Source organism: Nicotiana tabacum, chromosome 5 (assembly GCF_000715075.1).
Source record: "Nicotiana tabacum cultivar K326 chromosome 5, ASM71507v2, whole genome shotgun sequence".
Taxonomy (NCBI): Eukaryota; Viridiplantae; Streptophyta; class Magnoliopsida; order Solanales; family Solanaceae; genus Nicotiana; species Nicotiana tabacum.
Window position 1 is genome coordinate 36,869,224 of NC_134084.1, and position 14,388 is coordinate 36,883,611.

Genomic DNA, 14,388 nt, shown 5'->3' on the forward strand with positions numbered 1-14,388 from the left:
TTTGACCCAAAAAATAAAACAATAAGGATTAACATCACTCCTGTCACCCAAAGCCTAAAAGAATATACTTCCTCTCTCCCACTCACAAACTCATTATGAATCCTTACAATTGTTCCAATGTTTAATAAAAAGGTGTAGTACACATGATATGCATATGAAGATTTCAGGTGCTAACCATAATGTAGCATGTTCAAAGGATTGCTCATTAGATATCAGAATTAATTAGTGTCAGATATCCAAGAAACTATTAGAACCCAATTTTTTCTGGAGGGGGTTCCTCGGGACAGTAACCAGTATCGAAGCATAAAAAGCACTTATTGCGGGTAAAGAAATAAAATAAAACTGTGGCAGCAAGATTACATATTCAATACCCAAATCGCGTAGTAGAAGTTCAGTGTAATAAACAGTACCGATACAAGTAAACAACCTCTTAAAATACATCAAACAATTGTCATACACAGATCATGCTACATAAATTAAAACGTTCAAAAAGAACACCATCCAGGCATCAGGTGGAAAAGACATGTATATACATGGAAAAATAAACCACCTGATTGCATAAAAAATGAAAGTCACAGAAATTTCCAACAGCAAATGAGTACTCACATGTGCTGGTATTCAGGATTAAATGCAAGACCCTCCCTGTAAATCAGCTCTTTCATTTGTTCCTCAGTAAGGGCGTGCTGTTCAAAATCGAAGTTAAAAGGAGTCATGCAAACGGGCTCGTCGCTAATATCATGAAGCGATGTTAGGTAAGGATGTGCAAGCGCATCTTCAACTGAAACCAAAAACAAAATGCAGAGTAGAGGAATCAGTATGTAGCGAAGACGTATGCTGTTAAACGATGCAAATATGGAGATTTGATTGCAGTGTGATTTCTGATAAGTGCCGAGGATAAAAAATATTAGTATATGATAACTGTGAACACCAAAAGATGGAGGTATCACAACCCAAGCATGACACGTATTGTCCATTTTGGGCCTAGGCCCGCACGGATTTGTCTTTTGGGCTATGCTACATTGAGCCCCAAAAGCGCGCGTACCATGTGAACGTGCCTTATATAGCTCTTCACTTTCCTCTCCCATTCGATGTGGAATTCGCTTAAGGTGACATGTGCACCCATTCTTCAGAAGCTTGCAAGCCTAGCTTGTCAGTCCTGCTTGACTCGCCCTCATCAGCCCGCCCTCCGTCATGGGCGTCACAGGAGGCTAGCCATAACGCCTTTCCAAATTCCAATCATGCCACAAATCACTTAAAGCAATAAGCAGTATACTACAAACCATAATTCATTACTTGAGAGACCAAGAAAACCACACAGTACCCACAGAACAAATAGTAGCACTTTCCCAGGCCAGCATATAGTCCACAAAAGAAGATCATACTATTCTATGTTTAACAATTCTCAGTTCTTAGTTAATGCTCAAAATGTTACAGAAAACTCTATCAAAATTGTTTTTTTGTTTTTTTCTTCTTTTCTTTTTTGAAACTCTAGCAATTCCAGCCAATATTCGGGCCTAGGGTAGGGTGAGGTTCATCAAATTCTTCGATATAGAAGGCGTCTTAAGATCCCAAGAATTCTAAGCTAGAGTACTGCTGGCGAGGACTGAAATATGGTTGCACTGTCAGCCATCCCAAGGCGAGGCCACCCATCTTGTTTGTCCTTTATTTAATTGTTTTTTTCCTTCTTCTCTTTAGAGTTAGTTGATCTTATATTAAAGCATGTTTCAACCTGACTTTCACTGGGGACTGCCTTTATCCCATACCTGGATGAACTGTTTTAACCCTAGTGGCCTAGTAGTAGACTGGTCTTTCCTTGGCCCGTTCAAACTCTTCTGTCCATCACATCTAAAACCCTTGAATCAGTGCCCAATCATTCTTTTGATGACTCACGGTCGGAAGAGTTTGTAACTACGTTCTTCTCGTTGATAAAGAGGTGGACATACACTTGTTAAAAAACAAGTACAGAGAGAAAAGACATATTTCCTCTCATCTCCTAATCAAATTTCTCTAATTCGAGAAGCAACATATTTCAATAGCCTAGGTAGGAGAAACAAGTATTCACAAAACAAACATGTTATTCACACACACCCTTGTACTTGTCATCGCAATTATAGGCCATGTTAATTTCTAGTCTTTAGAGAAAATAATTATTTTTGGTCTAAAGATCAGTTTTGCTTTTTATTCCTACCCATGAGTATCTAATCAAGATTAACAATACAGCAGTTGCTATTTGTCACAAGTAGTTATTTTCTGCAGGAATGCTATGGCTGCCTAAAGAGCAATGGATATTTATATCTTATGACTAGGGGTGGCAAAAGGCCAGTTCAGGTCGAATATGGCCGGGTAAAAATGGGTAATGCCAAAAAGGGTAAATTATCCGACCCGACCCATATTTAATACGGATATAAAACAGATTAATCGGCGGATAATATGGTTTAACTATATTATCCCTGGCTTTTGAATATGATCACTTTTGGGAGAATTCCTAATCTCCCAAGTTTGAGGAACACCCAATTTGAGTCTTTACAAATTTAAAAGTTAAATTCATTAGTTATCCATTGGTTATCCATTTTCTAAGTGGATAATATGGTTCTTAACCATATTGGACCCGTTTTAAAGAAGTTCATTATCCAACCAACTTTTTAATGAATAATAATAACAACATACCCAATATTATCCCACACAGTGGGGTCTGGTAGGGTAGTGTGTACGCAGACCTTACCCTACTTTGACTAATATGGGTGGATAACTATTTTCTTTTAACCATTTGCAACAACTACTTATGACTAATATTATAACCTAGAAAGCTTTATGGTTACGATAGGACAGAAACTCCCTTCATCTAAGGACGGAAAAAACAATTTGCTCCACCCCCTTTCCGTATAATTTGCTCCTTCCACTTTATAATGCATCTTCACACATCTATGTACGGATCATGCTCATATGTGCAACCAATTTACAGAAACAGTTTCACTCTTGTTCCACAAATTAATTTTGTTTCATCCTTTCTGACTGTGAAAAGGCACAGGAGAAAATATGATATATTGATATTGTGTGTGATGCAATACAAAAGGTGTTATTTATAGCTACTCTATACAAAGGGGATACTACTCCTATTCCAATGTGGGACAATTACATAGCTATCTCTAACATTTACATAGCTATCTCTAACACTCCCCCTCAAGCCGGAGCATATAAATCATATGTACCGAGCTTGTTACATATATAATCAATGCGAGGACTAGTGAGGGACTTGGTGAAAATATCTGCAAGTTGATCATTCGATCTCACAAACTTCGTAGTAATATCTCCTGAGAGTATCTTTTCTCTGACGAAGTGACAATCAATCTCAAGGTGTTTAGTTCTCTCATGAAACACCGGATTTGATGCAATATGAAGTGCAGCTTGATTATCGCACACAAGTTCCATCCGACTGATTTCACCAAATTTCAACTCCTTGAGCAATTGTTTGGTCCAGACTAGTTCACATGTTGCCATAGCCATTGCTCGGTATTCTGCTTCTGCACTAGACCGAGCAACTACATTCTGTTTCTTACTTTTCCAGGACACCAAATTTTCTCCTACTAAAACACAATATCCAGACGTAGAACGTCTATCAGAAGGTGATCCTGCCCAATCAGCATCCGAGTACCCAACGATCTGCTCATGACCTCGATCCTCAAACAGTAATCCTTTACCTGGAGCCGATTTTATATACCGGATAATGCGGACAACTGCATCTCAATGACTATCACATGGAGAATTCATAAACTGACTTACAACACTCACAGGATAAGAAATGTCGGGCCTAGTCACTGTGAGATAATTTAATTTACCAACCAGCCGCCTATAGCTTGCAGGATCGCTAAGCGGCCCCCCTGGTCCAGGCAGAAGTTTAGAATTCGGATCCATCGGCGTGTCAACAGGTCTGCAACCTGTCATCCATGTTTCCTCAAGAATGTCTAACACATATTTCCTTTGAGAAATAACAATACTTGAGCTAGATTGAGCAACCTCAATACCTAGAAAGTACTTCAATCTGCCTAGAAGAGATGTTGCTTCAGATTAGTAATACCATCCTGATCATTGCTCGTAATAACAATATCATCAACATAGACTACCAGATAAATACATAGACTTGAAGCAGAGTGGCAATAAAACACAGAGTGATCAGCTTCACTACGAGTCATGCCAAACTCCTGGATAGCCGTGCTGAACTTACCAAACCAGGCTCGAGGAGACTGCTTTAGACCATAAAGTGACCGACGCAAGCGACATACAAGGCCACGAGACTCCCTCTGAGCAATAAAACCAGGTGGTTGCTCCATATAAACCTCATACTCAAGATCACCATGAAGAAAGGCATTCTTAATGTCCAACTGATAGAGGGGCCAATGACGAACTGCAACCATGGATAGAAAAAGGCGAACTGATGCCACTTTAGCCACTGGAGAGAAGGTATCACTGTAATCTAGCCCAAATATTTGAGTGTATCCTTTGGCAACAAGACGTGCCTTAAGTCGATCAATCTGGCCATCGGGACCAACTTTGACTGCATAAACCCAACGACAACCAACGGTAGATTTATCTGAAGGAAGAGGAACAAGCTCTCATGTACCACTTGTATGTAAAGCAGACATCTCGTCACTCATAGCCTGTCGCCATCCTGGATGAGACAATGCTTCACCTGTAGACTTAGGGATGGAAACCGAGGACAATGAAGATATAAAAGCATAATGGGGAGATGACAGACGATGATAACTCAAACCAACATAATGAGGATTAGGGTTTAGTGTGGTCCGTATACCTTTTCGAAGTACAATCGGTGTACTAGGAGCAGGATCCGCAGTAGGAGTCGTGTCAGGCGCAGGACGAGAACCAGATGGGCCTGATGTAGGGCGCGAACGACGATGATAAGTCAAGAGTAGTGTTCCTGTGGCTGGGGAACTAGGAGGGATAACACTGGACTCCTCAAAAGTTGGTATGGGTGAAACCTCTGTGGTTGAAGGTGGAGGAGGATTACTAAACTCCTCAAAAGTCGGTATAGGTAAGACCTCAGATATGTCATGGTGGTCAGCAGAAGTGACATCAGTTGTGAAGAAAGGTTTAGACTCGAAAAATGTGACGTCAGCTGACATAAGGTACCTATGAAGATCAGGTGAATAACAACGATATCACTTCTGAACACGAGAATAACCAAGGAAGACATACTTGAGAGCACGAGGAGCTAATTTATCTTTCCCCGGGGCTAAGTTATGAACAAAACATGTGCTCCCAAAAACCCGAGGTGGAAGAGGGTATAAGGCTGACTGGGGAAACAATATTGAATGTGGAATCTGACCCTTGATGGGAGATGAAGGCATCCTATTAATCAAATAACAAGTTGTGAGAACTGCATCGCCCCAAAAACGCAACGGAACACGAGACTCAATTAGAAGTGTGCGAGCAGTCTCAATAAGGTGCCTATTCTTTCTTTCTGCAACCCCATTTTGCCGAGGGGTATAAGGACAAGATGTCTGATGAACAATTCCATGAGAAGACATAAACTGCTGAAACTGAGAAGATACATATTCTAAGGCATTATCACTGCGAAAAATGCGGATAGAGACACCAAATTGGTTTTTGATTTCAGCACAAAAACTCTGGAATATAGAGAATAACTCAGAACGATCTTTCATTAAGAAAAGCCAAGTACATCTTGAGTAATCATCAATAAAGCTAACAAAATAATGAAATCCCAAGGTTGAACTGACTCTACTAGGACCCCATATATCAGAATGAACCAAGGAGAAAACAGACTCTGCATGACTCTCAACACTGCGCGTAAAGGAAGCTCGGGTATGTTTCCCAAGCTGACACGACTCACAATCTAATCTAGACAAACTGGATAAACTAGGCACCATCTTTTGAAGTTTGGATAAACTCGGATGTCCTAAACGTCTGTGGATTAGATCTGGAGGATCTGTAACTAGACATGTTGTGGAAGGACTGAGCGAGTTAAGGTAGTAAAGACCTTCTGATTCACGACCTGTACCAATTGTCCGTCCCGTACTGCGGTCCTGCATAATAAAAGAATCATCAATAAAATATATACCACAATTGAGGGCACGAGTCAAACGACTAACAGATGCAAGACTAAAAGGACAACCAGGAACATAAAGAACGGAATCTAGGGTGATAGAAGACAATGGGTTGGCTTGTCCAACTCCTTGTGCCTTAGTTTGACATCCATTGGCTAAAGTAACAGTAGGAAGAGACTGTGAATATACAATATTCGACAAAAGTGATTTATTACCAGAGATATGATCAGAAGCGCCTGAGTCCATGACCCATGGTCCAAGAGTACTAGACTGGGAAACACAAGCAAAAAAATTACCAGCAATAGGAGTGTCAGTCTGGGCAACTAAGGCTACTTGTGGAGATGTTTGCTTACTTGCTCGATACTGAAGGAGCTCATTATATTCTTCTTTAGATACAGAAAAGCCCTGGTTACCAGTAGTCTCGCTCTGAGCAACGTAGGCATTTTTGGGTGGACGGTCATTTAAGGAATAACACATTTCGCGAGTGTGTCCAAGTTTGTGACAATAAGAACACTTGGGTCTAGATCTCCCAAAACAACCGCCTCCTCGTCTATTCTCCATAGCTTGAGATGCCCGAACATCCACTGTCTGGGATGCAAGAACAGAGGAATCAAGTATCTGTGATGAAATCACTGGGTGACTTGGTGTTGTAGCAAGGCGAAGTAATCGAGAGAATAATTCATCAACTGTAGGGACAGTCGGACTCGCCAAAATCTTGTCTCGTACTGAATCAAGATCATGAGGAAGTCCAGCGAGTGTAAGAACTAGAAACATTTTCTGTCGCTGCTCTTGTTGTTTTGACACACTAGCAGAAACTGGCATCAATGTCTCATATTCCTCCATGACTGTCTGTACCTGACCCAAGTAAGTAGACATATCTAATTCTTGCTTCTTTAAGTTTGTCATCCGTGATATCACATCATAGAAGCGAGATATATCATTAGTGTATAACGTACGAGCCTTTTTCCAAACCAAATAACATGTCTGGAATGGCCGAAACAAAGGCATCAACTTAGAATCAATAGAACGCCACAAGATGCTACATAATTGAGCATCAATTTTTGCCCAAAGCGCTATCGCCTTTTCATCTCCTTCGCTAGACTGTTTAATCAGATGATCTTGCACACCTTGACCTTTACACCACAACTCGACAGATGAAGCCCAAGCTAAGTAGTTTGAACCTCCCATTAAAGGTTCCGAGGTAATCATAACATTAGAGTTTCCAGAACTCATGCTTTTAGACCCAAAAACATCAATTCCCAAAAACATCTTGTAAATTATTACCAAATAAGAGAAATAATCAACTGTAATCCACTGAAAATAAGAGTAAGGAACACTGAACCAGAATAGTAAACTACTGTAGCAGTTGGAAAGTTACTGTTGCAGCCGGAAAATATTCAAAGTGGTCGGAATGAAATAAAAACAGTAGGGGTAGGATCGGAATTACCAGAAGACCCAACTGTTCTGAAGGAACTTTTTCCAAAAAATGGCCGGAAGTCAACTTTTTGAAATCACTATTCATGCCGGAAAAATAAAAAAGTGGTCGGAATTTGGTGTAACCTGGATGGGTAGGCTCGGAATTGCAAGGGAAACAATCTGTCCTGAAGAGTCGTCGCCAAAAAATGGCCGGAAGGTGGCCCACGCAACGTTGGAACTTCGCCGGAAAATTTTCTTTGGACAGCTACAGTACCGCCGGAGATTTTCACTGGGATTTGGTCGCCGGACAGTGACTACTCTTGTGGTAGTGTTGGATTTTGTGCACAACACTGACCGAGACAAAGCAGACGCAAAACAACTTTGAAAGTCGCCGGAAAAAAGGGTTCCGGTGACTGATTTTACTTCCCGGAATCGCTGGAATTTATGCACAGCGATAAATCTCTCACGATAGCTCTGATACCATGTGAGAAGGCACGGGAGAAAATATGATATATTGATATTGTGTGATGCAATACAAGAGGTGCTATTTATAGCTACTCTATACAAAGGGGATACTACTCCTATTCCAATGTGGGACAATTACATAGCTATCTCTAACATTTACATAACTATCTCTAACACTGACAAAGCAGATTTCCAATCTTACTAGCATCAGCAGGAATAATAAATCATAACACGCCTGTTTTCTTCCATAGGCATGCAATGACGCTAAACTTTCCATATTCCTCCAAAAGATTGAATGATATCTAATACGTCTGGAAAATAAATTTTCACCACTACATAGCATGAGCCAAAAATAGGCATCTAAAGTCTAAACTCAGCGCTTGCGAGAATTGATACCTTAATCCCTTGCCAAAAGGCAGATAAATAAGTACTTAGAATGGAACAAAATCATTGTATTTTTCCCATTTTTTTAAGGTAAATAATTTAATAAGAAGCAAACCGAAGTGGGAGTAAACCCCTAGCATCAACAACAAAATAACCACTATTTACAATAATAAGCTGCATGTCAAAGCAATCAGCGGATTGTTAGAGGACTATTGTTATCCGTCAAGTATAATTATGAGAAGGTAAGAATCCTACCACAGTATACAGATAAGAAGATATACTTTTGGGGGGTGATCTCCCACAATTATCATTATGTAGTAACTTTATTTGTCTGACAAGTGGATAAATATACATACTAGCAAAGACACGCAAGTATCTTCTATGCATAAAGGAAAAAGTTAACATGCAGATACAGAAATGAATAATGCAGCTAGTAGATGTCAGGGGCTCCTCACCGGTAATTCTTCTTCTGGGATCAAATGTCAACATTTTCTCAACAAGATCAATAGCAGCAGGGTTTACATGTGGAAATTTTTCGACAAAAGATTGTCGACGGTAAAGAGGAAGTTGTCTGATGTACCGTTTTGCATTCTCATTCAAAAACTCCATTTCAGCCTCAGATGGGGTGCCAATCAACTGCAGAGAAGACCCTCATAAGAATAAATTTTTTGAATAAGGTAACATTCCCTCATATGAATAACTTAAGTATGAACAATCACAGCTGAGCATGATCTTAAATATTAGAGAGCAAGTCTCAGTCATTGCAGTAAGCATTATAAATTTATAATACAAATAATGATGCTTAATCCAGGGGTCAGATCATCTCGTCAATAGTTGGAGAGGTCTCATTCAAATACTCAGTTTGGACCTCGGGAGGAGCTAATCAACTGCAAATAATTCCCTCATATGAAACTAATATTGCAGAGTGCTCTATGTCATTGCACTCAGGTGTAAAAATCAATAACTTAAAAGATGATTAATCCAAGAACCAAATCATCTTGGCAATAGTTGGAGAGGGGAGAAGAGGTTAGCAACTTAATTCATTGTATCTTGTCGACATTTAGAAAACACTGAACGCATCCATATCCATTCTATGAAAAAGTAACATATCATGTTGCTCCTTATCAATGCTCTAGATGAGCAGGCTGTTAAAAAAACAAATGCTCGTTCACTCCATACTTCCTTCTGGTTTCCTAGATCTACAACCTGATAGTATTCTCCATTTCTAGCTAGATTTGCACATAACTAACTAGTAGTAATCATTTTTTATGAGGACTAACTGGTAGTAATCATTTTTGATGAAGACTAACTGGCAGTAATTATGAACACTAAAAGGTGACACTGGGAAAAAAGGCAAAGGTATACAGCATAGAGAAAAGTAAATGTTTAGGGGGAAGGTTGGAGATGGTTTGGTAATAAATTCTGACAAAAAAAAATACCTCCATAAGCAGACGTAGCTGATGTACATGATCTCTACCAGGAAACAGAGGCTTTCTGTCCATTAATTCCATGAAAATGCAACCCACTGACCATACATCAATAGCTGCAGTATAGTCAGATGAATTTAACAACAGCTCAGGTGGTCGGTACCATCTTGTCACAACATATTCGGTCATAAAGTCGGTTTCAGAAGTGACACGAGCTAGCCCAAAATCACATATCTTTAAATCACAATTGGCATTCAAGAGGAGATTGCTAGGCTTCAAGTCCCTATGCAAAACATTTGCAGAATGTATGTATTTCAACCCACGGAGGATCTGATACAAGAAATACTGCACCAAAAATATTGACTAATTAATATACAGCTGAATTTTGGCAGATTAAGGCACCATAATATGTATGTATGTATGTATGTATAAAAGCAACGCTGACTGATACGGAGATAGAATAATAAGAAATATAGACAAGATAACTAACATAATACATCATTACAAAAACACAGAGTAAACTTCTGTATTGTTCAGCATAACAGCAGATATAGCAAGTGTATGTTCTTGGACAGTTTTCACCGAAAACTAAAATAACCAATATAAGATGCAACACTTAAAACAGATAAAGCAATGAAGTGTGTATTCTTGGATTACAATTTCATCAAAAACTGAACAATAACCAATATAAGATTTTAAACTTGGACCATACTTCGACAACTAATCTCCATCGAAGAATTCTCGAAGTACCAAACTTACATATATTAACTACTTAGTTCACATAGTAAACCATTTAGCAACCATATTGTACTTAGAGTCTTATTGTAATTTCTTTCATGTTCAATTATGGAAAAGAGAGCTTAGAAATGAGATGGCTTTTTATATCATTCTCTAGCCTCTCACTATTACTCTAAACTCTTATTCTCTTCTAAAGATTTACCGTTGACCTCTCTACCATGGCTACCCTCTCTTCCTCCTCCGCCTCTATTTCTATAGGTATCTAATGTTACATCTAGAAGTAAGATGATTTGTTATGTTGTTTATACACCAGCAAATTACATTTTTTATTAAGAAAGTACAATAAGTTTATTCCTAAGAGGCAAACCTATATAAAGAGTATATCATACAAGAAATATACATTTATAACACGTCCATAGCATCAAAGACTAGTTGGTTTTTTATAAGAAGCATCAAAGAGTAGTTGTTGATGTTTTCTTTAATGCAAAATGGTGTGATTAACTTACAAGAACAACTAGAAAAGTTTAAATAATTTCAAGAACACTTCTTTGTATGATTCACACTTTGTTTAAAGAAAGAAAGCCTTCTATTATAAATTTTGGGTAGATCAGCCAGGAGACCACATTAGTTTATGTTTAGGGTAGAGTGTCTACTTCACATCTCATGGGGTGCGGCCCTTTCCCCGACCTTGCGTGAATGCGGGATGCTTTGTGCACCGGGCTGCCTTTTTCTACCCTATTGGTGAATTCATAAATTGATACTTGGGCAATCAAGAGAAAAGAAAAGAAGGATAACCCAAGCACTTTCACATTTTCTTTTGTCCAGTATTACCAAATAGCTTCACCTAATGTTTTGATATATGCTTCCACAATTACGTTGGTTACACTCTAACAATCTTATTTCAGCACTTCCAAACACTTGAAGCTTTTCCTAGCTTCAAAAGGGCAGCAATTGTACAAAAACGGATGATGATGGTTATATGATCTATGTCCTAATCTGTACATGCTCCTTACTCTGGACGCTACAAGCAATTAAATTTACCTTACTTTATCCCGAGAAATAATTTAAGGAATAAAGAGATTAATGTTGATCAAAAAGAAAAATAGAAAACTATCAAGAACAACACTACTGTGTCAAATTGTCTATGATTGACCATTACTACCAATCTTCACTTGACGATTCTACGGGGATATAGTAGATTTGCACTCACTAAGATTCATCCTAAAAACGACAGCAAAGTGCCCTCCTAAACATTGAAGATTTTCCTAGCTTTAGAAGAGTACTGATTATAAGAAAATTGATACAGATGATAATATGATCTATGTACTCATTTAAATAAGGAAAAAATGAGCATACCAACCATGCAAAGAAAAGGAAGAAAGATACAAACAGCATACTGCTATCAGATGACAATTACTAACAATTTTCAGTTGATATGTCTAAGCGGAAATCATAAATTTGCAGTCAATTAATGCTCACCGCCTCACCCTAACATGACAATGAAAAGCACTCCTAAACATTTCATGTTTTTCCTAGCTTTAGAAGGGTACTGATCCTCTGAAACTAAAGATGATAATGTGATCCACGTCCTAATCTAAATAAGAGGAAAAGAGCAAACTACCAATCAAAAGAAAAAGAAAAAAAGATTGAGAACAGCATACTGATGAAGCTAAATTGTCTACTATTGAATGTCACTACCACTTTCCATTTGATATAAGTGAATACGATAGAATTGCATACCCACTGAAGTTCAACATAGAAATGACACCAACGAAATATAAAAGTGAAAAGGGCATGGATTTTTATTCATACATTTCAGCACTCAAAGAAGAGGATATATGAACATCATTTCCATCGAATGAGAAAATGCTAATGTTTCTTGTTAAAATGTTGTAATCATGCACAACGAAAATGAATCATTACAATTCTGGAAAACAATACTACAACTAAAAGCTTCAAAAATGATCACATAAGAAAAAAGGAAGTAAGAACAATGCTTACTCCCATCAACACAAGGATTGATACATGTATTATCCAACTCCACCATGCAAAAGGAAAATAGAGAAAAGAGCAAAGAACCACCAAATATTTGAAAAGCTTGTTACATCAACCAATTAAATTTAATTCAAGAATAATAAGCAAATCTTATAAGCTTTTAAATAATTGGATACTCCCATTTCAGTAATGTTCTAAATGGCACCTGGAGAGAATAAAATAATCCTAATTCTAACCTGACAATGTTCTTCTGATAATCCCTGATTAGAGCGAATAATTTGATGGAGATCAGTGTCCATGAGCTCATATGCAATGTAAACATCATTGAATGCTTCTCTTTGAGGCGGTGGAATTATATCTCTGATCGCAACAATCTGCAAGGCAAGATGCTGAATTAGCCTTAAAATACTCCTTTATACACACACTATGTGATCTAATGTTTCTTTTTTCTTATGAAGCATCTAACTCCCAATTGTAAATAAAGTAGCTCCATCTATTACTTGAAAATATTTATAATTCTATATGCATTCCTTATTGGTCGACAGTTTTTTTTTTAAAATGATTGTTTTTTACAGTATTATTCAGTTGAAAAAGGAGGAAAAGAGAACCAAGACTTCGTGTCATAAGCGATACTAGCTACAAAAATTATTTTATCTTTATGTCATTATAAATAGAAAAAAAATATTACTCCTCCATTCTCACCATAGTAGGTCAACGTAGCATTATTTCCTTATTAATTAAGTAGATCATTAAGCTGATAACAGTGAATCAAGTGAATACGTTCACCATCTATATCGTTCCAATTTTATCAAATGTCCCTAAAAGGAAAAGTGAATACTTTCAAAATCACTCTTTATTCCATCTGATATAGAAATACAATACTCCCTTTATCCTATTTTATCTGACATTCTTTCCTTTTTTGTCTATCCTAAAAAGAAATATTTCTACCCTTAGAAACAATTTAACTTTAAGTTTCTCATTTTAACCTTAATAAAATGATGTATAGCCACACAAATATCTATGGCTTGTATTAGACCACAAGTTTCAAAAGTATCTTTTTCTTTTTTAAACTTCGGGTCCAGTCAAACACCATCACATAAACAGAGACGGAGGGAGTATAACACAAGCAAATGTTTCCTAACCTTTTTCTGCAGATGGTAACATTAAATGTTTCCTAACCTATTCCACAATTTAATTTTGTTCCAATAAGTAAATTAATACTAAGAAAAAAAAGGGATCACTCACTGACATTTTCATGATCCATATGTCGAAGAAGCTTAATCTCACGCAAAGTTCTCTTGGCATCAATTTTGTTATCAAAAGCATTCGCGATTTTCTTTATCGCAACATGCTCATTCGTCTCCGAATTCAAAGCAGAACTATCACAAATACAATACAAAAAAAATTATTTTCATCAATCAAAAATCAACATAATTTTTTTACAAAGGCAAGTCAACGGTTTAGAAAAAAGGAAAAAATTTACCAAACAATGCCATAAGCTCCTTTACCGATGGGCATAATAGGTGGCTTATACTTTGCAGTAACTTCAAATATATTACCAAAAATATTGTATTGAATAAACCGGCCGCCGTGGCTTAACGTCGCCGGAATGTTATCGATTCCAGCAACCGGCTGTGGCGGAGGAGCTGGTTGCTGCGCCGCGTCCGACATCACGGTGTCCGCTTGATGAGCTGGACCATCCATTTTAAAGAACAGTAAACCCTAGAATCAAATTTGCACTTTTTGATTTCAGTTGTTTTGCTGTGTGTGCTTATATATGTGTGAGGAAAAAGTGTAAATGTGTGAGGAAAATGTGCGTGTTGTTGGGGGAAGTGAAGTTTGGGGTCAAACAGATCTGAATCGTGAAAGGTGATGAAGAGAAA

The 14,388-nt window shown here is 37.8% G+C and overlaps 1 protein-coding gene across 1 annotated transcript; it reads right to left on the reverse strand.

Annotated features, from left to right (window-relative positions):
* Positions 1-415: 415 nt before the first annotated feature.
* Positions 416-14,338, reverse strand: LOC107829388 (mitogen-activated protein kinase homolog NTF4). The gene is given in 6 exon segments (NM_001326223.1): positions 416-778; positions 8,801-8,981; positions 9,785-10,117; positions 12,742-12,879; positions 13,755-13,884; positions 13,989-14,338. Coding segments are annotated over 6 exon segments (1,179 nt in total). The 5' UTR covers positions 14,210-14,338; the 3' UTR covers positions 416-602.
* Positions 14,339-14,388: the final 50 nt, after the last annotated feature.